The 21613-nt window shown below is 36.7% G+C and overlaps 1 protein-coding gene across 6 annotated transcripts in view; it reads left to right on the top strand.

Annotated features, from left to right (window-relative positions):
- The window catches only part of Psme3ip1 (proteasome activator subunit 3 interacting protein 1), a 32547-nt gene that overhangs the window by 3294 nt on the left and 7640 nt on the right, over positions 1-21613 (top strand). For 4 of the 6 annotated variants that reach the window (XM_063247372.1, XM_063247371.1, XM_063247369.1 and 1 more), the window contains exons 2-6: positions 12504-12646; positions 13150-13248; positions 13645-13767; positions 17993-18125; positions 21423-21487. In XM_063247372.1, the coding sequence (XP_063103442.1) occupies positions 12520-12646; positions 13150-13248; positions 13645-13767; positions 17993-18125; positions 21423-21487 (547 nt within the window). In that variant the 5' untranslated portion in view covers positions 12504-12519. Of the gene's footprint in view, positions 1-9008; positions 9033-12503; positions 12647-13149; positions 13249-13644; positions 13781-17992; positions 18126-21422; positions 21488-21613 lie in introns of those variants that run through there. The other 2 variants (XM_063247367.1, XM_063247373.1) reach the window with 2 other exon arrangements.

Below are 21613 nucleotides of genomic sequence, written 5' to 3'. Positions count from 1 at the left end.
TGAACATTTTTTCATGTATGTACTACTTTTGAGAAGTGTCTTTTCAGTTCATTTATCCAGTTTTATAGGATCACTTGTTTTGGGGAGATTTTTATTTTTTTCTTTTATTATTTTAAGTTCTTTATATATTCTAGGTATTAGTCCTCTATCAGAATGGTAACCAGCAAAAATTTTCTCCCATTCTGTAGATTTGCACTTCTTTCTGTTGTTTGTTTCCTTTTCAGAAACTTTTAAACTTGATTATATCCCACAGAGTGATTTTTGATATTTTCTATCCTATTCGAGTTCTATTCAAGAAGTTCTTTCTGGACCTATAGCTTCAAGTGTTTCCTCTGTTATCTTACAACAGTTTCAAGGTTTCTATTTTTGTATCTAGGTCTTTGATTTGGATCTGGTTTTAGTATTCTGCAGTTGGATATCCAGTTTTCTCAGCAGCATTTGTGAAAGACTCTTTTTTCTCCAGCCTATGTTTTTGGCTCCTTTGTCAAGAATCAGATGACTGTAGATGTATTTGTATTTCAGTGGCCTACCATACATGCCTGCTTTTGTGTTTGTGTCATGTTTTAGTTACTGTACCTTTGAGGTATGATTTGAAATTGGTATTGTGATGTCTATTTATAGTTTAGGTTTCTCATTTTGCTCAGAGTTTCTTTAGCTATTCTGGGTCTTCTGATTTCTTATTAATTTTAAGTTGCCTTTTCTAGTTCTTTGAAGAACGTGACTGGTTTTTTATTAGGGTTTGCATTAAATCTACAGATGGCTTTTAGTAATATTTTCATGATATCAGTTCTTTCTATTCAAGAACAAAGAGTGTCTTTATATTCTCTAATGCCCTTTTCAATTTCTTAAGAATTCTGTAATTTTCATTAACTTTCATTTAACTTCCTTGATTAAGATTGATTCCTAGGTATTTTTTGAAGCTTTTGTAAATGGAATTGTTGACCTGATTTTTTTTTCTCTGTGGGTTCATTGTTGGTGTACAAAAACACTGTTGATTCTTTTGTGTTGATTTTGTATCCTGTGGAATGTTTTCAGTGTTGTTTTATCTTTGTCTTTGGTATTATGTATTTTTTAAAAAGTCATACTGGGGATTGAGCTCAGGCCCTTTGCCCTGAGCTACATCCTGAGACCATTTTAAGTTTTTTAAAATTTTGAGGGTTCTGCTGGGTTGTCCCAGTTGGGATCAAACTTGTGATCCTCCTGCCTCAGTCTCTGGTTTTCTGCACTTTCACTATCGTATGTCCAACTATGTTAGTTTTTGTTCAGTTTTTTGCTATGTATTTATTAAACTTCCCAGCTATGGATTAGATTCTTTCATTATTTCTTTAAAATTCTCAGCTGTTTTCCATATATTGCTTCTGCCCATTGGCCTTTCCTTTCTTCCTTTATTTTCTGTTTCTGTTTCTACTTTTCCATACTATATTCTGGAAACTCCTTCATTAATTTTGCTTTATTTCCCATCTGTTACTAAACTCATCCACCAAAATGTTAAATTCAGTTACTTGATTTTTAATTTTTTTTGCAGTTCTGGGGATTGACTGCAGGGTCTGTATGCATATGCTAGGCAAGTGCTGTACCACTGAGCCACACCCCTAGCATTTTTTAGTTACTGAAGTTCTCTTTGGCTTTGCTGCTGTTTTAGTTTCTTATTCCCTATTCATAGTGAGGTTTGATTTTTCTTTCTTTTCTTTCCTTCTTTGTCTTTTTTTTGAAACAGGCTTTCACTATGCAGTTCAGGCTGGCCTTCAATTTACTTTGTAGCCCCAGGCTACCTCAGCCTTCCGAGTGCTGGGATTACAGGTGCATGCCACCAACACCCAGCTGATTTTTATTTCTTTACAGATGCTAAGCACAGTGTTTTATAATCCATAAGTTTAATTCCACAGTCTCAATTCTCTTTGGACCTGTTCACACTGTCCATTATTCTTGCTGTTTTACATTTCATCTTTACCTTGAGGATGTAGTTCTTTGATACCAAAACTATGAAGGAGGTGTACATAGATGGTTATTGGACACCATACCTGAGAGAGATTCCTGAATTTAACTTCTGTTTATTTTTTTATTTTTTATTTATTTTTTTTTTTGTCTTTTTCCTTTTTATCGGTACCAGGGATCGAACTCACGACTGCCTGCTTGCAAGGCAGGCGCTTGTGCTGCTGAGCTAAATCTCCAGCCCCCTGTTTATGTTGTTTTTAATGGCATTGTTGCCACAGCTTTCAGGTCAGAGACATCCTCAGTATAAAACCACAGTGAATATTGTGCTTAATTTCTCATTTTTAGCCCTTGCCTAGATTTTTTCTTCCTAGATTCTTTACCATCTTGTTAGTTTTTCTATTTAAGAATAACTTTTTAAATTTTTTCTATCGTTTGTACTCTGAATTAGAGCATTGATCACAACTAAATTATCTGGCCCACTTTTTCCTGAAAGTTTGCTTTCATGTGATTTTTAGAATGTAAAATTTGTGGTTTCCTGTGTTCTTAAAGATGATTTTCTTTGTGACACTTAAGTGACTTTTCATTGTGCATCGTTACAGTGCCAATCAAAATTAATCCTCCCCAAGGCTTTATTCTAATCTTTCTTTTCTGAACTCTAGTGCTTAGTTTCTACTATTATACCATTAACCATGTTTTACTTTTCCTTAGTTTACATATGTTCTAGGTGTGCATCTTTTACTAAAAGCAAATTCCTCTTGCTAAAAAACTAAGAGTATCAGTTTAGGATATAGCCTTGTACTTGCATATCATAGGTCTTCTGTTAAGATTTGCTCAAAGAAGGAAAAAAAACCCCCACAAATGCTGGGTACTTGCCTGTAATCCCAGCACTCGGGAGACTGAGGCAGTGAGGATCAGCAGAGGACCACATCGAAATCAAGACTAATTTGAGCTACGCAGTGAGTTTGAAGCTAAAGTCTCAAGACAAAACAAAACAAAATCTAAAACTGAGTTTGCTGGGTTTGTGTCATTTTTGTAATACAAAGCCTTTTTAAAATGTAGTTTTAGGCATAGAGTTACCAGAAAAGTGTGAAGAGTGAGGGTATGGATATGTTTCACTGTGTGTGTTTGTAAAGCCAACTTAGATGGCACAATAGTTTGTAATCAAAACTCCCCTGGAAAATTTTAGTTGAGTACAGCACTACCAACTCTTAAGTTCCTAGATGGCCAGGTTTCACAGCTTTAGAGAAAATTGCTTTTTCTTTTACTAGTGAGTCCCAGGTAAAGTACCAGTAGTTGGTTTGTATTTTACATTAAGAGTGTGTAAAAAAAAAAAATACAACAGATGTTAGAAACATGCATAATGAGGGAAGTGTTTATTTTGAGAGGCATAGGTGAACTTGAGAACTGAAGACTGGCTAAGGGAACAAATACTAGTTAGCTTTTTTCATTTCCGTTTGTGGGTGTATATGAATTAAAAGTAAATGTAAGTATAATGAGACTGCTCTTGTGCTATGAAAAGATACATAGAGAAAGGAGTAGGAAGAGAGGGACAGAATCTTTTTTTTAGACACTGTAGCAAGTTGCTACAAATTCTTTAAAGTAAGCATTTAAAATATGGATTAAATTGCTTATGCTTTGGTCTCATTTTTAGATATTTTAGTCTCCTTTGCTACTGGAGTATATTAAGTGAACTTTGGTATTAGTAGATTGATTTTACTTTGGTTTGGTAATAAATACTAACAATGTTTTCTGTTGTCACTGAAGCAATTTTATAAGAAAAATTAGCTAGGGGCTGGGGATTTAGCTCAGCGGCATAAGTGCCTGCCTTGCAAGCAGGCAGTCGTGACTTCGATCCCTGGTACCGATAAAAAAAAATAATAATAAAAAAAGAAAAAAGAAAAATTGACTTAATCTAAGTTACTATTTCTTGGTAGAAGGCAGAAAGTAAGACTACTTTCCTAAGAAAGACCTTAGGAATATAGTTGAGTTATCCAGATGGCTGTCCTAAGGGTGACTTAACATCAGGGTAGAAGGGTTAGAAAGCTGTAAATTATATGTTTACTGACAGAAAGAAATAGATTGATGTATTGTTTTGCTACCCTAAGCGAAGCCTTAGAACACCATAATACAGAAATCTGATTCTCTCTGGTGTGTTTTTACATGTACAATCTTATCTAATTTTAGAACTTAGAATGGTACGATGGCCAACGACGTAAACACTTTAAGTAATTCTGCCATCACAAAATTCAATTTCAGGGAAACCAGATCTTAACTTGCATCATGGTGCTACTAAGTGAATAACTTTCCAGTTCAGATTTAGCACTTATTTTAGGGGCAGTAATGTTAAGTTCTCTATTTTACACACTGTGCTTTATAAGACACTAAGCCCATTTTGTCCTACCAACCTGGAAATTAAATACCATAGTTTCCAGGATAAACCTGGTAGTGCGGTGTTTAACAGTTACTTTGGCTTGAATATAATAACTTTGTTTTCTTGGCTGTCAAACAAATTTATAACTGTGTTCTTTATTTGTGCCAGTTTGAAACTTTTAAGTTTGGACAAAGTGGCTTTGTTTTCTGTGAATCTCCTGTTTGAAGAACTTAATCCTTTTAAAAATAATGTTGGGCTGGGGATGTAGCTCAGTGGTACAGTGCTTGTGTGGTATGTATAGTGCCTGGTTTTGAGTCCTAACAGAAGTGTATCCCTCAAAAAACATAATGTTTAGTTTGATAATTAAACTTGAATCAGCCTGGAAAAAAGTGACAGAGTAAAGGAAAATTGATCAAAGACAAAATAAACAGTCTTAATGCAAATACTCTTCATTTCTACATTGCATCTTGATAGTTAGATTCCCATACCCTGGACTGATTTTTTTTTTTTTATCTTTTAAGTTATTTTAATAAACAAAAGAGAAAAAGAAGAAACTTGTGAAAATTTAGCAAGTGATAAGAATTAGAAGATAACACAATCTGATTTCATAGTTTCTCCATCTCTGCTTTCAAAAAAAAGTCACTAACTTGTAAGTACTTAGCACTTCTCTACTGCAGAATAATCAGGCAGTGACTGTTGGACTTTTTAAAGAAAATTACATTGTGCAGCAGTACTGATTATTTATATATGTATTTTAATCAGTCAAAATTAAAGTAGCACATTATTTTTGAAAAATCATCTCAGTTATATTATTAATTTTTGACCTTTTGCTTTTTTCTGCACAAATAGTATGGTGTTTGAATAGAATTTCCTATGGGACATTGAAGCTACAGGAAACTTGTTAAATGCCTGCCATTCTGTATAATTTATATTGAATAGTACTTAGGAGTCTTCATTGTAAGGTTATTTCTCTTTGCTCAATTTATTCAGTAAATAAACCTGACATGTGGCAGATGCTATGCTAATAAGCACTGTGGATACAAAGACCTGTTTGAATATTCATAAATGACAAAATACAGTGGATTAGTATTACAAAGTTATGAATGACTGTAGGAAGAATACAGAGGAAGGAAATGCATATTAACTCATTAGGAGAATAGAAATCTCAAGGATGAGATTTTCAGTCTGAGTGTGGGCAGATGAAGAAGGAGTTTGCATGGACTAAAAGAAATCAAGGGCGTTCTTAGCAGAGGAAACAGCTTGAACAAGGCAAGAAGATGTGATGTCAGTGGTGCATTGTAGCTTTAGAGCATCATGCATGGAAAGATTATTGAGGGTAAAGTTGAATAGGGGGGAAGTAAGACAGGGACAGGGGATTCATGCTAATGAAAATGGATTTTACAACGCAGAGGCAAATTTGCCTCACAGGATACTTTTGGCAATGCCTGGAGACATTTTTGATCTTCCCAACTGATACATATGGGGTAAATGTTACTAACATTTTAAGTGGGGCAGTGATGGTATTAGATTTGCCTTTTAGAGAAAAATCATTCAGCTGACACTGTAGAGAATGAATTGAAAATAGGCTAGAGTAGAAACAGGCAGATTAATGGAATACAATTGCCAAGTCTGGGTAAGATGAGACCCTGAAAAGAAGGGATTAGAAAGGAAAGGGACCTGTCCCTGATGGGGTGGGCAAGGAGATGGATTTAAAAAGGTCTTTATGAGGTAGAAACAGCAGAATTCGGTGACTATAAGGGAATGAAGAGGAAGAAAGAATCTAGGTATATGTCCAGGTTTCAAGTCTGGATAAGTGAATTGGTTCATATTTGTGTCCTTTCTGATGATTTCTGTACTATTCACTTTGGTAGTTAATATATAATAACCATATTTATATGATTATTTGATATAATTGGTGCAAGAGTACTACATATTAAAGTTTCTTTCTTTCTTTCTCTTTCTTTTTTAACCATGCTAGGGATTGAACCCAGAGCCTTTGCATTGAGTTCCATCCCTAGCTCCTCCCACCCTGCCTTTTTGTGACTGGGTTGTGCTAAATTGCCAATGTTGGGCTCAAATTTGGGATCCTTCTGCCTCAGCCTCCGAGGGTTATAGGTGTGTGCTACCAGACCTGGCTAAAGTTTACTTCTTTTATTTCTGGCATAAAAATCTAGCCTAATTTAAGTTAAACTACTGACAAAATAGCAAAATAGAAAATAGCAGTAAAGAGAAAATATAGAATTACCAAATTGTGTAATTTTATATATGGTAATTCTTTTTGTTAAAATTAAATACATGTGTTTCTTTTTTGTTTGTGTCTCTTTTCAAAAAAATACACAAGGAAAATCTTAAAGGCACAGTATATCTTAGATGGTGATGAGTAACTCGTCCCCAGAAAACCACCTTTAGTTTATATTTTATGAATTTGGGACCAATTTAAGATGGAAACTTATAAAATGTTGGCTTTTCTCTATGTTCCTCTAAATGTAAGTTAAAGAATAAAGAGACAAGACCTCAGACTTGGTTATAATGAAAGAAAATGAACAAAGATCCCACCTAGCAATCTATAGCCCTTTTCCTCTTCCCCTGGAGTGTGATTGTTTACAGGTCTTCAGTGTTAGTTAGCAGGAAAAAGGGTACCCAGGGGAGCTTAAAGTAGTAAAGGAAATACTGTTATAACATATGTGAGAAAAAGGGAGTGCTGTTACCCCTAGGTAAGTTCTGACTGTTGATAGTTTTAAATTTAAAACTAAGAAAGTGATTATTATAATCTAGCATAGCCAGTGCATGTCAGAATGCACTCTGATTTCCATATGTGTGTTTCTTAACTTGTCAGTTTCATGTGCTCCTTTTCCCACTTAAAATGCCATCTTTATTCATGGAAGTTTTTTCTCTTCCATCTTTTTTTTTTTTTTTTTTTTTTTTTTTTTTTTTTTTGATACAGAGGATTGAGCTCAGGACCTTGTATTTGCCAGGCAGGTGCTTGTGCCACTGAGCTATATATCTCATCTCTCTCCCATTTCTTGAGTGCAGACACTATCTTACTCCACAACGTGTTAGCACGGATCTTTATAGTAAATGAAAACCTTTCCAAGCATTTCTAAGTATGCCAAACACTACTCGGTGCTTTACATCAAATATCTTGTTTACCCATCCTAAAGCTTTATATTAAATAGCAGTGTTTGGATCTCTATTGGTGAGTCTAATCTATGCAAGAGAGCACCAAAGCTCAGAAGAGTTAAGTGACTCAGACTGGTGTCAGACTGGTTTTGAGCCCAAGTCTCAATTTTAAAAGAGTCCATAAGTACTTTTTATTTTATTACCATTTTGTTATTACCATTATCACTTTCTTGATAAGGAGGCTACAAAATGATGTGTGTTTTAGTCTAGTCCTTATTTTTTATTTTTTGTTTTTGGTATTGGGGATCAAACTCACGACCTTGTGCTTGCCAAGCAGGCACTTATGCTGCTGGGCTAATTCCCTAGCTAGTCTAGTCCTTTTTAATCTCAGAAATTTACTACATGTGACTATCTCATTTTGTTCTTTATATTTTTAGAAAGCAAGATTGTTGAGATTATGACATGTACTTTAAAGTTGCAGACTTTTAGAAGTGTTTATTAGTTTTGACAGTGGTGTAAATCAAGCCATTGAGAGCTGATGAGAAATAATTTCTGTCAAATTGTAAAGCTCCTGTCTTTTAATTTCTTCTCCCTGCTCCTGTGCCGGAAGGTTGAATCCAGAGTCTGAGGCAAACATGCTATCATGAAGCTACCTTCCTAGCCTATCTATCTATTTATTTATTTTTTGAAGGCAGGATCTTGCTAAGTTGCCCAGGCTGACCTGAAATTTATGGTCCTGCTGTCTCAACCTCCAAAATACCTGAGGTTACAGGCATGGAGCACTGCACCTGACTTAATTTCTTTTTAAAATATGCTCTACCTGCTTGCTAAATGTGCTCTACCTGCTTGCTTGCTTTTAAAAAGTTTTTAAAAAATTTTTTTAAGCATCTTTTTTTTTTTTTTTCCGGGGCTCGAACTCACGACCGTGCACTGGCAAGGTAGGCGCTTATGCCGCTGAGCTAAATCCCCAGCTAAAATTTTTTTTTAAATTAAGTTTATTGGAACATTTTAGGTATGCATAATGATCACATTCATCACAGGGAATTTGTACCTGTGCATGATGTAACTTGACTCTTTTCTCCCTTCCCCTTCCCTCCCTACAGCTTTTCTTTCCCTCCTTATTTACAAAAGCTTTGCTTCCATTTTTTTCTCCTTTTCTCATTTGTTTCTTTTCCCTTCCTTTCCCTTCCTCCTCCTTACTTCCCCTTCCCATTTTAACCTTTTCTTCCTATTTCACAATATCTATTACACATTTTGGCTCTTATTTATATTTAACAATGCAGTATTTACATATGTGTTTGATTTATTTCACTTAAAGACTGTAGTCCCAAGGTGCATCCATTTACCTAGAAATGTCTCAATTTTATGCTTCTTTATGGCTGAGTAGTACTCCATTGTACAAAAACCCCACATCTTTATCCTTTAATCAGTTCATGGGCATTAGGGCTGTTTCCAAGCAATTTCAACTGTGTCACTATAAACATGGGTGTTTTTAAAACAGGATTTTGCTGTGTATTCTAAGCTGACCTTGTAATGGCTGTTTATCCCCAGCTGGCCTCAAACTTGTGATGCTCCTGTTTCAGCCTCTTAAATATCAGGATTACAGGTATGCATCACATGCCTGGCACTGCTGCTTTATTTCTTACTTTCATTAAACAACTGTTATCCTTAATTTTTCCTTGTATATGAAACATGATAATAGCTCAGACTAAACCACTTGTGAAGTTGAATTCTAACACTTTGAGACTGATGAAAAAGAGAGCATAAAGGATTGCATGGAATTCCCTAAATTTGTCTTGCCCCAAAATGATTCATAAGTATGATAGGGAGATTCTTAATCCTTTAGAGTTTCTACTTAAACTTGTTTACAAGCATCCTAGGTTTTATATTTTTTTCCATTCTGATATATGGACATTCCTTGTTTAATAGCTAGTTTAGTTCCTGCAGCTAGATCACTAAATGAATTGGTCATTAAGTAAAGAATTGTGGATAGTACAGTATGTATGTATGATATTCGGAACGAAGAAATGGTCAAAGGAAACTCCAACTTGATGACTTTGCTTTATTTGCATAATTGTAAATGCAGTACTATAATGTCTTAACAACATAAAACTACAGTACTACAGTACAATCAACAGAAATTGTACTGTATAAACAAGGTGCACTGTTAAAAAAAGATTGAAGCTTTATAAACAAGGTGTATAGAAAAGTTCAAAGAAAAGTTTTAAGTCTAAACATCATGCCTCTGCTGTCAGTTCAGAGAGTTAAACAGGTAGGTTGTTAAATGGGGAACTTTGTATGTAATTTTTTTTTTTTTTGTCTTTTTCCTTTTTATCAATACCAGGGATCGAACTCATGACTGCCTGCTTGCAAGGCAGGCGCTTATGCCACTGAGCTAAATCCCCAGCCCCATGTTATTTTCATTTTTTTAAAAAATGTTTTATCAGCCAGTTGTGATGGTGCACACCTTTAATCCCAGCACTCAGGAGACTGAGCAGGATAACAACTATGTGTTTGAGGCCAGCCTGGGCTACATAGTGAGTTCAAGGCCACTCTGAACTATATAACAAGACCTTGTCTCGAAAAAACAGAAAAAGAAAAACACCACCAACAACAAAAAAGGGTGAAATAAGAGTCAGGAGATGTGTTTGAAGGATGCCAGTGGCATTGCTATATCCTAATATTTATTTCCCAGGTTTAAATCATACACCATCTGATTAATTCACTGCTTTGAAATACTTACTTTTCTCCATTGTGTATGATTAAAGCAACCAGGGATGTTTGGTTCAGGAAAGTAACAAGAGGAACATGGGAATTCATCACGGACAACTGAAGCACTGTCATGTAGGAGAAGATTTGACAGATTTTGTGTAGTCACAGTGGATTTATGTGTGATGCATAGGGAAAACAGTTCAGTGCAGTTAAAGAGAGAACTATCAGGCATACTCAGTGGACGTTGGCTGTTGGGAAGGGAGTGCAGTGGTCTATCTTGAGAGGGGAATAAGACTGGCTTCTGGGTGTGAGTGGTGGATTCAGCTGAAGTCATGTATCATCAGACCTGTCCCACTCTTAATTATTTACCAGGAAATAGGGCTAAGAAGTAGAAACCAAACAGTTAATGCAAAGTGAGACAGGAGAGAGTGACAGCAAAGAGAAGACAAGAAGGGAAATGGAGGGTTGAATATGTGTCTCTCACCCATTAGAGCCAAACACAGTTCATGTTTTCTTTGCCATGGACACTTAATAAATTATTGGCTCTTCTCACATAATAGGTTGTTCTGCAAAACTTGAGGTTTTTTGACATGGTCACAGAGACTTAGCAGTTCCGATTTTGTAATAAGCTCTGGCTGGAGGCATCAAATGATGCAGAGTCAGAAGTGTCCATGTTGTGCATCTTAGGGTACAAGGAACAGCTCTGTCAGTTGACTGTTTTCTTTCTAGTAATTTTCACAGTTCTATCTCACTACATTGACCTAAATGTCAACAGTAGGATTCAGGTTGAGATGATTTCTTTTGTTCTAAATGTTTGGATATCTGAACTAAGTAAAAATGGATGAGCATTTTTAACACTGGCGATTGATATAGAAAAAAGATGAAGTCAGCATGGTGGTACACACTTGTAATCCTAGCACTTTGGGGTTGAGGTGGGATTTCACCACAAGTTCAAGGCCAGCCAAGGCTCCACAGTGAGTTAGAGGCAAGTCTGAACTATAGCAAGACCCCATCCCCCAAAAAAAGTTGAATCAAGATTTAGTGATTTGTGGGTAAGGTAAGGTAAGGGTAAGGTAAAAGATGAGTAAGTGTTGGAATTTTTGATGTCAAGCCAGGATTTAATTCACTGCCTCTATCACCTTAGACAAGTAACCTAACTTCTGAGCCTCCACTTTTTCATCTGTGAGGAAACAGTACTTCTCATATAGTCAGTGTACATGTAAATGGGATAATACATGTAAAAAGTATGTATGTGCTTAAGACCTTAGTAAATGTTACCTGCTTTATTTTTGTGGTAACAAACTTTATAGTTATCAGAGTTGAACTCAGAGTGGGTTGAATATATGCCTCTTTTTGTTTGTTTTTTGTCTTGAGACAAGGTCTTGCTATGTAATTCAGGCTGGCTTTGAACTCATTATGTAACCCGTGCTGGCTTGGAACTAGTGGTGATGCTCTTGCCTTAGCCTCCAAGTGCTGGGATTACAGACATGCACCATCATGCCTGGCTAATTCCACAGTTGTTTGAATGGAAAGAAACCATCAGCAGAAAGGAGAAAAAGATTACTTAGAAGTAATAATAGACACTCTTCTACCTTTATTTTTCTTTCCCCTGTTAAGAAAGTTTGAGACAGAAGTGGGTTGATAGATTTGGGACTCTTCTGCATCAAGATATGCATAAAGTGATTGAGATAGTTGTGGGAGTGAAAATCTGAGACGACTGAAAATTGAATCTGAAGTGGCACAGACATGAGAGGAAAGAGTTGCTTTATTATGCAGCTAGAAGTTGGGAGATCTGGGTTCTTCTAGTCTCACTCTCTGTGTTAAAAGATGGTTAACTTCGGGGGCTACCACTGCCCTTTTTACAGACTGGCCTAGAGCAGTCATTTAGTAACCAACGGACTCCATCTGAATCTACTTGGAACCAAGAGCAGGCAAATTAATATAGAGTCATGTCCCTGAAACAGGACTCTGAAGAGGGAATAATATCAGATGTTATAGAAGTAAAGGAGGATAGGGGCTGAGGAAAAGAAGTGCCCAGGGGACCAGTTTGTCTAGACAGAGGTACAGACAAACATCTGCAGTGTGAGATTTACTGTGAAACACGTACCTGGCAATAAGATTTATTCCACATCTTCTCATTGACTTTGTAGATAGCATAGGTGTTAATAAAATCTACCTGAATTAAGAAAAATGTAATTATGTAGTCTTACCAACAATGTATGAATTAAACTATTTGAGGATTTTTTTCAAATTTTAAGATTGGAAGAAAACTTTCCATCTGATGCTAGATAAATACAGTTAAATGTTATTTCTCTTTGGAATTTTAACTGTAATTCTTGAGGTTTTTGTTGTTGTTGTTTTGTAGATTGATTCGTTTCATTATGGATGGAGGGGATGATGGCAATCTTGTTATCAAAAAGAGGTTTGTATCTGAGGCAGAATTAGATGAACGACGCAAAAGGCGACAAGAAGAATGGGAGAAAGTTCGAAAACCCGAAGATCCCAAAGGTATATTTTTGGCTTATGATTGGATACATAGCATAATAATCTTGAAAATTCAGTGACCCTGCCAACGAGGTATAACTGTCCCCTTTTTAGAGTTGAACCTAAGCTCAGAGGGCAAAGTAACCTATAGAAGGCCTCTGTAGCAGACCCAACTCATAGCCGTGCTCTTTCCTCTCTGCCGCCCTTCCTTCTAGAAGATTCTTCAGATTTTTCCTTCTATAAGGATGGATCCACAACTGACAGTGCCGCTGCTATGGAGGGTTTGAGCTGGCCCCTCATCCAGTTAACTCTCAAGCTCTTGGTCTACTGACATTGTTAGTTGGCTTTGAGAACTTGTGACTTGTTGCTGAGGTCCAAAGGGAAGCTATGGTCTTTGTACTATATTTGTGTTATCCTCCCCTCAGTTAATGTAGAGACTTGACTTTAATCTTTAAAACTCCTTATGATTCCAAAATAATTATAAAATATATATTTCTTATCTCTCATCTCTTTTGTCTTCCTTTTAGAATGTCCAGAGGAGGTTTATGACCCACGGTCTCTCTATGAAAGGCTACAGGAACAGAAAGACAGGAAGCAGCAGGAGTATGAGGAGCAGTTCAAATTCAGTAAGCATCAGAAAATACAAGTCTGAGGGACTCTTGAGGGCCTTTCTGATGCACTTTTGCCTCATGCCACACTTTCTAACTAGCAGTGGAATTGTCTTGATTATCTAGTCTCCAAATGTTCATTTGGTAGAAAAGAAGGAGCTTTCTGCCTTCTGGACTACATTGTTTCAAGCTCAAGATACCCATTTTAATACTATTCTAATATTTAGTAATGGGAAGAATGTCTTGATTTTATGACATATTATCTAAAAGTCATGGTGTAAACTGGTCTTTGTTCTAATCCCCTGAAGAATCCATTGTTTGTTAATAAAGATGGGGGGGCAGTGGGGGAAGGAAAAGTCAAATTAGACTATATTTTCCCTTAGTCTACTTGGTGTTCCTTATTTAATTCCTCAGAAAACATGGTAAGAGGCTTAGATGAAGATGAGACCAACTTCCTTGATGAGGTTTCTCGGCAGCAGGAGCTAATAGAAAAGCAACGAAGAGAAGAAGAACTGAAGGAACTAAAGGAATACAGAATATCCTTTGTACTGTAAGATATGTCTGTGTTGTCAGTTTCCTTATAATTAGAAAGAGGGTCTTCTGTTTGTTAATCTCCAGCCTCTTTTAACACTGTTACTCCCATCACTCTGACTGGCAGAGACTTGTAGAATCTGTTATGTGCATGAGTCTGGTGGAATCAGAAGCCCATGTCCTTTAGGATTAACTGTGGACATAAATCCTGATAGTGAGTAGCAGGATATCCTTGTCTTGTGGGATTAGACTCTGAGACAGATGGGCAATGCAATCATTCTCATCCAGGGAAAAAATTGGCTACAGAGTTTTTAAAAGGACATGTTTAGCAACTGTCCTGTGTTCTTAACAGAATCTCCCTTGGTGCAACTAGGTCCTTCCCCATAAAAGGCCTGAGAAAGCAACAAAGATTATTTTGCTTTGGTTCAGCATTGCCTTGTTGGAATCTGCACAAATGTCTTAGTAGGCATCTCAAAATGTAATGTGGCCGAATCTAAATTCTTTACTCCATGTCACCCCTACAACTTGCTTCCACTGCTTTTTTTTTTTCTGATTTTCCAGTTTCAGTAATTGGTGCTTTTGTGCTCTTAGCTGCCTGTGTCAAAAATTGCTTCCGTAATGTCTAATTCTTGCTGTCTCTGCTGCCCTAAAGCAGTTGTGGACTATCCCCTGGGACTGTGAATGATCTAACTGGTTTCTTTAAAAAACATTTTCTTCCAAAACATGTGTCACATTTAAAGCATAAAATATTCAGATCCAGATATATGAACCATATTCTAATTGGATTTCTACTCTTATCTTCAATAAAGGGAACTTGAAAAAACCTACATGGCAGCATGTTACTTCCTGTGTGAAACACTCTACAGGCTTTCTGTTGCATTCAGAGGAAAGTCAACATTCTTCATGAGTCCTACAGGGCTTTACATGATTTAGGCCAACCCACCTCCCTGTTGGTGTCTTGAAACCACTTTCTTATGTGTACTCAGCTTGCTGCTTTCTTTGTGTTCCCTTCCTTACACCAAGCTTTGATTGTGTCTCAGGGCCTTAAACTTGCTAACTTCTCAGCTTGAAATGCTCTGCCTTCACATCTTAATAATGCTGGCATATCACAGCATTTGGTTCTCAGCTCAGAGCTTCACAGAAGCCTGCCTTCAGCATCCATCCATGGTTGCACTGACTTCGTTACTGCCTACCTTTTTGTTTTGCCTTTGTTTCTTTTTGGTACTGGGGCTTGTATCCAGGTCCTTAAGTATGCCAAACACTCACTGTGCCACTGAACTGCACCTCCAGCACTGTAATAATAATTCTTCTTTTTCTTTCTTTCTTTCTTTTTTTTTAAACTCTCACTGTTGTCACTTAAGTTGCCAAGGCTTGCTTGAATTTGTAATCTTCCTGCTTCAGCTCTACTGTTGCTGGGAGTACCTGCATATATAATTATGCCTGGCTTTATTTTATTTCTTTATTGTGGGAATATAAAGTAAGTTCCATAAGGAGTAGGACTTGGTCGGAACTGCTTTTTCCAGTACCTGGCATGTAGCAGCTTCCCAGTAAATATGTGAACAAATTAAGGTATGACTCATAGCAGATTTTTTGGGGGGAGGCGGGTTACTGGGGATTGAACTCACAACCTTGCACTTGCTACTGAGCTAAATCCCCAGCCACATAGCAGATGTTAATAATGCCACTGATAACTTTTTTCCACCTGTGGGAATGCTTATTTGAGTATTTCAAATTTATATTTTTGTATAATCTCACTACTGTGCTTGAATAAGCTTGACCTCTTAAGATTGGTGATGTGACTTTGTATGTGCTAGTTGGTATTTTTTTGTAGAGACTGAGTAGTAGATTCCATTAAAGAGTTACACGGGAGTTGCCTGGCAAGTGCAAGGTCCTGAGTTTGATTCCTAGTACCAAAATGAAAAAGAGAGTTATATGGAAGAAAATGTGGACAAATTTCCTGAGTTTGACTTAAATTTGAACTGGTAACAAAAGTTCAGACTCCCATCTCTTTCTAATTAGTGTCATTGAGGTGCAAAGTGAGGATAGGAGTTGATGGAAAGCTGTAGGACTGACCTTGAGTCTTCTGAACTCTCCTCCACACTGCTGCTGCTGCTGCTGACCTCAGAATAATATGTATTGACTTTTGTTGAAATAGGCACATACACATACAAGTGCCACATTTTTTGTCTTGTAAGGCAATACATTAATTACACCTTTACTTGCCTGGCAAATAAGACAGACTGTCTGCCAAAGGAGTGTTCTGGAGAGTAGGGCAGTGAGTTGGGTGCCTTTCAGCTTCTAACTAAAAGGAAGGACAAAACAGAAACTCCAGTCCTGGTAACTGTGCAGTGGAGCATTGAAGATGCTCCAAGGGGTATTGGCTTTAATTAGAAATTTGGGAATTTCTGATTGTCTAGAAAAAGTAAAGAAAAGCAGGCTTGCCAATGACTGATGTGTAATGTACTAATTTCAAATGTAGAAGTAGCCAGAGCCTCACTGAAATAGGAATAGGAGCACTAGGCATTGGTTTATTAGATTAGGAGCTGGCTCTTGGCTTTGCTAATTATTATAGTACATTTTATAATCTGGTGCTTTATACGTTTGAATACAAATAAACTGGGTTGTGTGCCATGTAAACAGCAGAACTCCCCTTGTTCCCTCTTAGGTTAAATTAGTATTTAGCAATATTATGAATACTTAAAATTGTGCAACTTTAAAAATGCCTCATGTAATGAACTTCAGATTTTTAGATGTACTTATGTTTTTAAAGCATTTTGAGGGGAGCAGGACTTAAAGGGGAAAAAAAATATCAGACTTCGAATGTGGATCATAAAATAAGGTACTACCACCTTCTTACCTTAAAAGAATAAAAAACAAAATGGTTACTTTTGCATTTATCCTAAAATTAAAGCTCTCATTATTTTTTCTATTTTTGTTTAATTTTTTTTTTGGTCTTCATCTTTGTCTTAATTTTGAGACAGTGTTTCACTATATGGTTCAGGCTGGCCTTGAACTCACTTTGTAGCCCAGACTGGCCTCAAACTTGCATTGATTCTTCTGCCTCAGGCTCCTGAGTGTTGGGATTACAGGTGTGTACCACCACACCCATAGTTTTGTGTGATTTTTAAATATTTAATATTGAGAGTTTTCCTGTTGAGTTTCTATTCCTTTGTGTTGGAGCAGTGAGTGAAAATCACTACATGTTAATGGATGTTGCCATTCTCTGCTAGAAAAATGAACATATGGTATTAACATGTTTTTGTGATTACCTTAAAAACATTGTATTGATGGAATGTAGAATAGTTCTGAGCATTACACATAATCCCCTTTGAATACTGCAGCTGTTTAAAGTAACCAGCACCTATAAGAATAGTTAATGTTTGAAGAATGATCACAATGAGAATGTCTGTCTTTCTGATATTCTACTTTCTCTGTTACTCAAAGACATGTGGATAATCTCAGCTGTGTATCTTCTACTTCTACTGTTTGAGACTACTTAAATTTCTTGGGCACTAGATGTCACTGTTGTTCCATTAAGGCACCACTGCAATTTAAAAACTTGCACCAGAATATGCACTTATCTGTTGTCAAATAAATTGTGAAAAAGAGCAGAAAATAAACAGGAGGGAACTGGTAGAGAGTGCAATTGAAAGTGACAGCCACAAGTTGAGAGCCACAAGTTGACATCAAATATGAAAAGTACATGTGGCATGTACTCTATTTATTCTTTTAGAACAGCCCTCCAGTTTTTGAGTTATGTTTGCATGGGGTTTCCATTAAAATCACCTTAAGAGATATTAAAACCAGCTCCTGGGCTTCTAGAGTGGACTGGGGGCAGAGGAAGGACCATATCTCAAAATAAACAAGCTGGAATTGACTGGCTGAGTGAGGGAGGTTTTTTTTAAATTGCACAGGACTACTTTTTTTTTTTTTAATTTTATTTAAAAGGAAAAAGAGAAAAAACAAAACAAAGCAGTGTAAGGGTACAATTAATACAGAACTACCAAAAAAAAAAAAAAACAGTAAAAAATCACCAGTTAATAGATTACAATTATCATTCTAGAGACAGTTGCTCAAGTCACAGTATCAAAGCATACAAAGTGGACATTCAAACAATGAGACTTGCACAGTACTGCTATAGTGGGTTATATTTGTCACCCTTCTCATGATTTATTATCACCCGGAGTGGCACTTTCTTTTGTTTAGTTTAACCCTTAACCTGTAACTCACAGTAATCTCAATAAAGTTGGAATCTCTGCAGAAAACAAGAAGGAAGTAGAGAAGAAACTGCCTGTGAAACCAATAGAAACCAAGAACAAGTTCTCCCAGGCGAAGCTGTTGGCAGGAGCTGTGAAGCACAAGAGGTCAGCCAGCTCTCACAGAGTAAATCTCTCTGCATGTGCTCGTAGTGCCGTTTACAGTGGTAGCTAGGGCAGAAAGTTACTTAGCACAGGTCTCTGTGAAGTTCCTTCAGTGTACTCGCCTCATCTTTTGAGAGTTGGCATCTTCTATAGCCTTTGACCCTTGCCTCTTTGATTGTTCCATCAACATAATAATAGCTTCTCTTCATTGAGCACCTCCACACGTCAGGCATTGTTAAGTGCTTCCTGCGTATGATCTTATTTATTCATCTCACCAGTTCTATAAAATATGTATTTTTATAATCCTGCTTTACAAATGAGAAGAGTTGAAACTTCAGAGACTCAGAACTTTTGTCCAAGGTCACACAGTAATAAAGCAGGAGCTCAATATTGGAACATCTGTGTTTCAAGGTAAATAAGGTAGCAAATCCTGTGAAAGGATTATGTAGCAGGGCAATGAGAGTAGGAGGAGCACAACTCTGCCTGGCAGGTGCCTGTGCCTGTGCCCATGCTGGGGAAGTGAGGGAAGATATTAAAAAGGTACTGACTGGGCAGAGAGGAAAGAACATCCCAGGCAGGGGGAGCAGCTGCTGCAGAGGCATTGAAAGAGCGTGATAGGGCTGTGGCCCGGTTTAATTGATGTGGTAGCACTATCTAGAGGTTTTTTTTTTTTTTTTTGGTACCAGGGATTGAACTCCTGACCTCATGCTTGCCAGGCAGGCACTTACGCCACTGAGCTAAACCCCTGGCCCTTGCTAAGTTTTTGGCATGTTTACCCCTTCTTTCCGAATCCTGAAATGGCACTAGAGTGATTGAATCTGGTCACTTCACTTTGGCCAGCCAGACCATGGGCAAAATGGTATTAAGTACGGTCTATTAGGAAAATGAATGTAGTATATTGGCAAGCAGCCACATGTTTTGAAGAGAGTGTGTTGATGCAGTCTTGCAGTTTGGCACATCATCCATCTGCTACAGATGTTCCTGGGAACATCACCTTCATGTAAAAATGTCATCGTGGAATAGCAGCAGAGGAGAGGCGTGAATAGCCTGAAAAGGGTCTGATAACAAGCCATGAATTCTTTCAAAATCTCATGTAAGCTCCAAACAAAGTTCAGTATCTATTAGGATTTGGGACCTGGATCACTGTTACTGGATTGGGCTAATCAAGGGCTCTTTGGTGGTACAGACAGGGTGCAGACTACTTATTTAGTCTTTATATTACCTTTAGAAAAGGATCTGTTAGCTTATTTGGAAATCTGCATAGAACCCTTGGTGGATTTTGAAATTAATCATTTAATATTGCTTTGTAACAAATCAATCTCCTAGAGTAGGACTTCCTCCTAATCTATACTGCCCTAGACTTATTAGGTCTCTTGGAAATCTGAGTAATATCAATTCCTTGCCAGGTAAGGTGGGACACATTTTAATCCTAGCACTTAGGAGGTAGAGACAAGAGGTTTGCTGCAAGTTCAAGGCTAGCCTGGCTACATAGTAAGTTGAAGGCCAGCCTAAATTAGATAGCAAGATCCTTAAATAGAAAGCACTATAGATTCCCTGGCCTCACATTCATCCTGGTTCAGAAAGTGTGGAGTGAAGTATGGGAGTCTGCATTGTTAAAAGTTCCATGGATTTGATGCCTGGTCAAAGTCTGAAAGCCACTAGTATCTATGTATATGAGACATAAAAACAAAACAAACACCTTTTTTAAAAGGATGTCTTCTCTTTTTTTTTCAAATCCATTTTATTCAAGGATAAAAAGGAAAAAAAAAACTACAACAAAATTTTAAAACATCAGTCAGGGATCTTTTACTCTCTTCAAGTTTATCCTTATATTTATTGTTGTAAACATCTGTCACATACCTAGTTTGTTCATTTTTAGCCTTTTCAGTAGCATCCAGAGCTATAAACATTCCTCAGCTTTTGTTGTATACAAATTTTGTATTTCCTACTAAACTTTTTAAAGTTGCTATTAATAACTTTAAGTTGGAAATAATTGAGAAGTGTGTTTTAAGTTTTCCATGTTTAGGTGACTTTACATTTCTTTGGTTCACGTGGATCTCTGTCCCATCTTGGCACTTTATTATTAATGGAATCTTAGAGAGTATTAAGTATCATATTCATCTTTTGTTACTGATTTCTAACAATTGCATCATGGTTTATATGTACTGATTCTTTTTTCTTTATTGGTGGGGGAGAGGGTCTTTTTGGAGTACTTTATTTTGTATTTTCTTTTTTGGTATCAAGAATCAAACACTTGCCAGGTAGGCCCTGAGCTTACTAATGCTTTTGAGGCAGCTTTAGACTTTGTCACTCATTCCTGAACTTAATGTTTATGAGTGTTCCAAGTAAGCTTGAGGAGAATCAGTGTTTTATAATTGTTTCTGGTTTCTGTTGAGGTCTAACAAGTAAATTTGTTTGTTCTGTTTTTTAAAATCTGGGTTTTTTTGTTTGCTGGTATTTCAATGCTTGAGAGAAGTATTTTAAAATTTCCTGCTATCATAGTGATTGATTGATATCTCTTTGTAGTTTTGTTGCATATATATTTTGAGTAAGATGCCTAGATGTTCAGAATTATTTCTTCATAGCAAATCAGTTCTTATTAAGTAGCCTTTATCTTTTATAATGCTTTTGGTCTCAAGCCTACTTTCCTAATATTCACATGGGTACTCATTTTTCAAAAATAGATCAAATAAAAACAAGGTACCGTGACAAATGACCCCAAAAGACATTTAAATTTATTCTAAATGTTTTCTTCAATGTTTAACAATTAAGTTTTTGCCATTTGTAAACCATATCCAAGTGTTCTTAAAATCTGTCTGAAATCTTCTAATCAAATTAAATGATAACGATGGCCAGGCATGGTGGCTCATGCCTGTAATCCCAGCACTCGGGAGGCTGAGGTGGGAGGATCGTTTCCGAGTTCCAGACCAGCCTGGGCTACAAAGTGAGCTCAAGGCCAGCCTGAACTGCATAGTGAGACTCCGTCTCAAAAAAAAAAAAAAAAAAAACCCACCAAAAAAAGTGAATGATAAAGATGACCAAAAAATTATAAGTTACCTGTTTCACCCCTTGGATTTATCAGGAGTTTGACTTTATAATAAATTTTATAATTGGAAGAGATTAAGAACCTAAAATGAAGGCTTTTCATTTCAAATCCTTGTAGGCCTCCTTCAGAACCTCCTTGAGGCTGCCTGTGATACATTAATAGTTTCTTGGAGCTCCTGATTCCCTAAGCTTTGATTCTCAAGATTGACATAGCTCAAATCACTGGTTTTTTTTTTTTTTTTTTTTTAATTACAGCTCAGAGAGTGGCAATAGTGTGAAAAGACTGAAACCAGACCCTGACCCAGATGACAAGAGTCAAGGTAAGTGACAGATTTTTTTTTTATTCATACTGCACATGAAGCACAGTAAAGGACTGGAATGCATTTCATCTGTGAATGGATGTACATCTCTCTCTTTAAACAAGCCTATCTAAATTTAATTTGCCA

Source organism: Cavia porcellus, unplaced genomic scaffold (assembly GCF_034190915.1).
Source record: "Cavia porcellus strain 051 isolate PalLab524CR breed Dunkin Hartley unplaced genomic scaffold, mCavPor4.1 scaffold_4, whole genome shotgun sequence".
NCBI lineage: Eukaryota > Metazoa > Chordata > Mammalia > Rodentia > Caviidae > Cavia > Cavia porcellus.
Note: the sequence above shows the minus strand (reverse complement) of the source record. Positions and strands in the feature narration are given on the sequence as shown.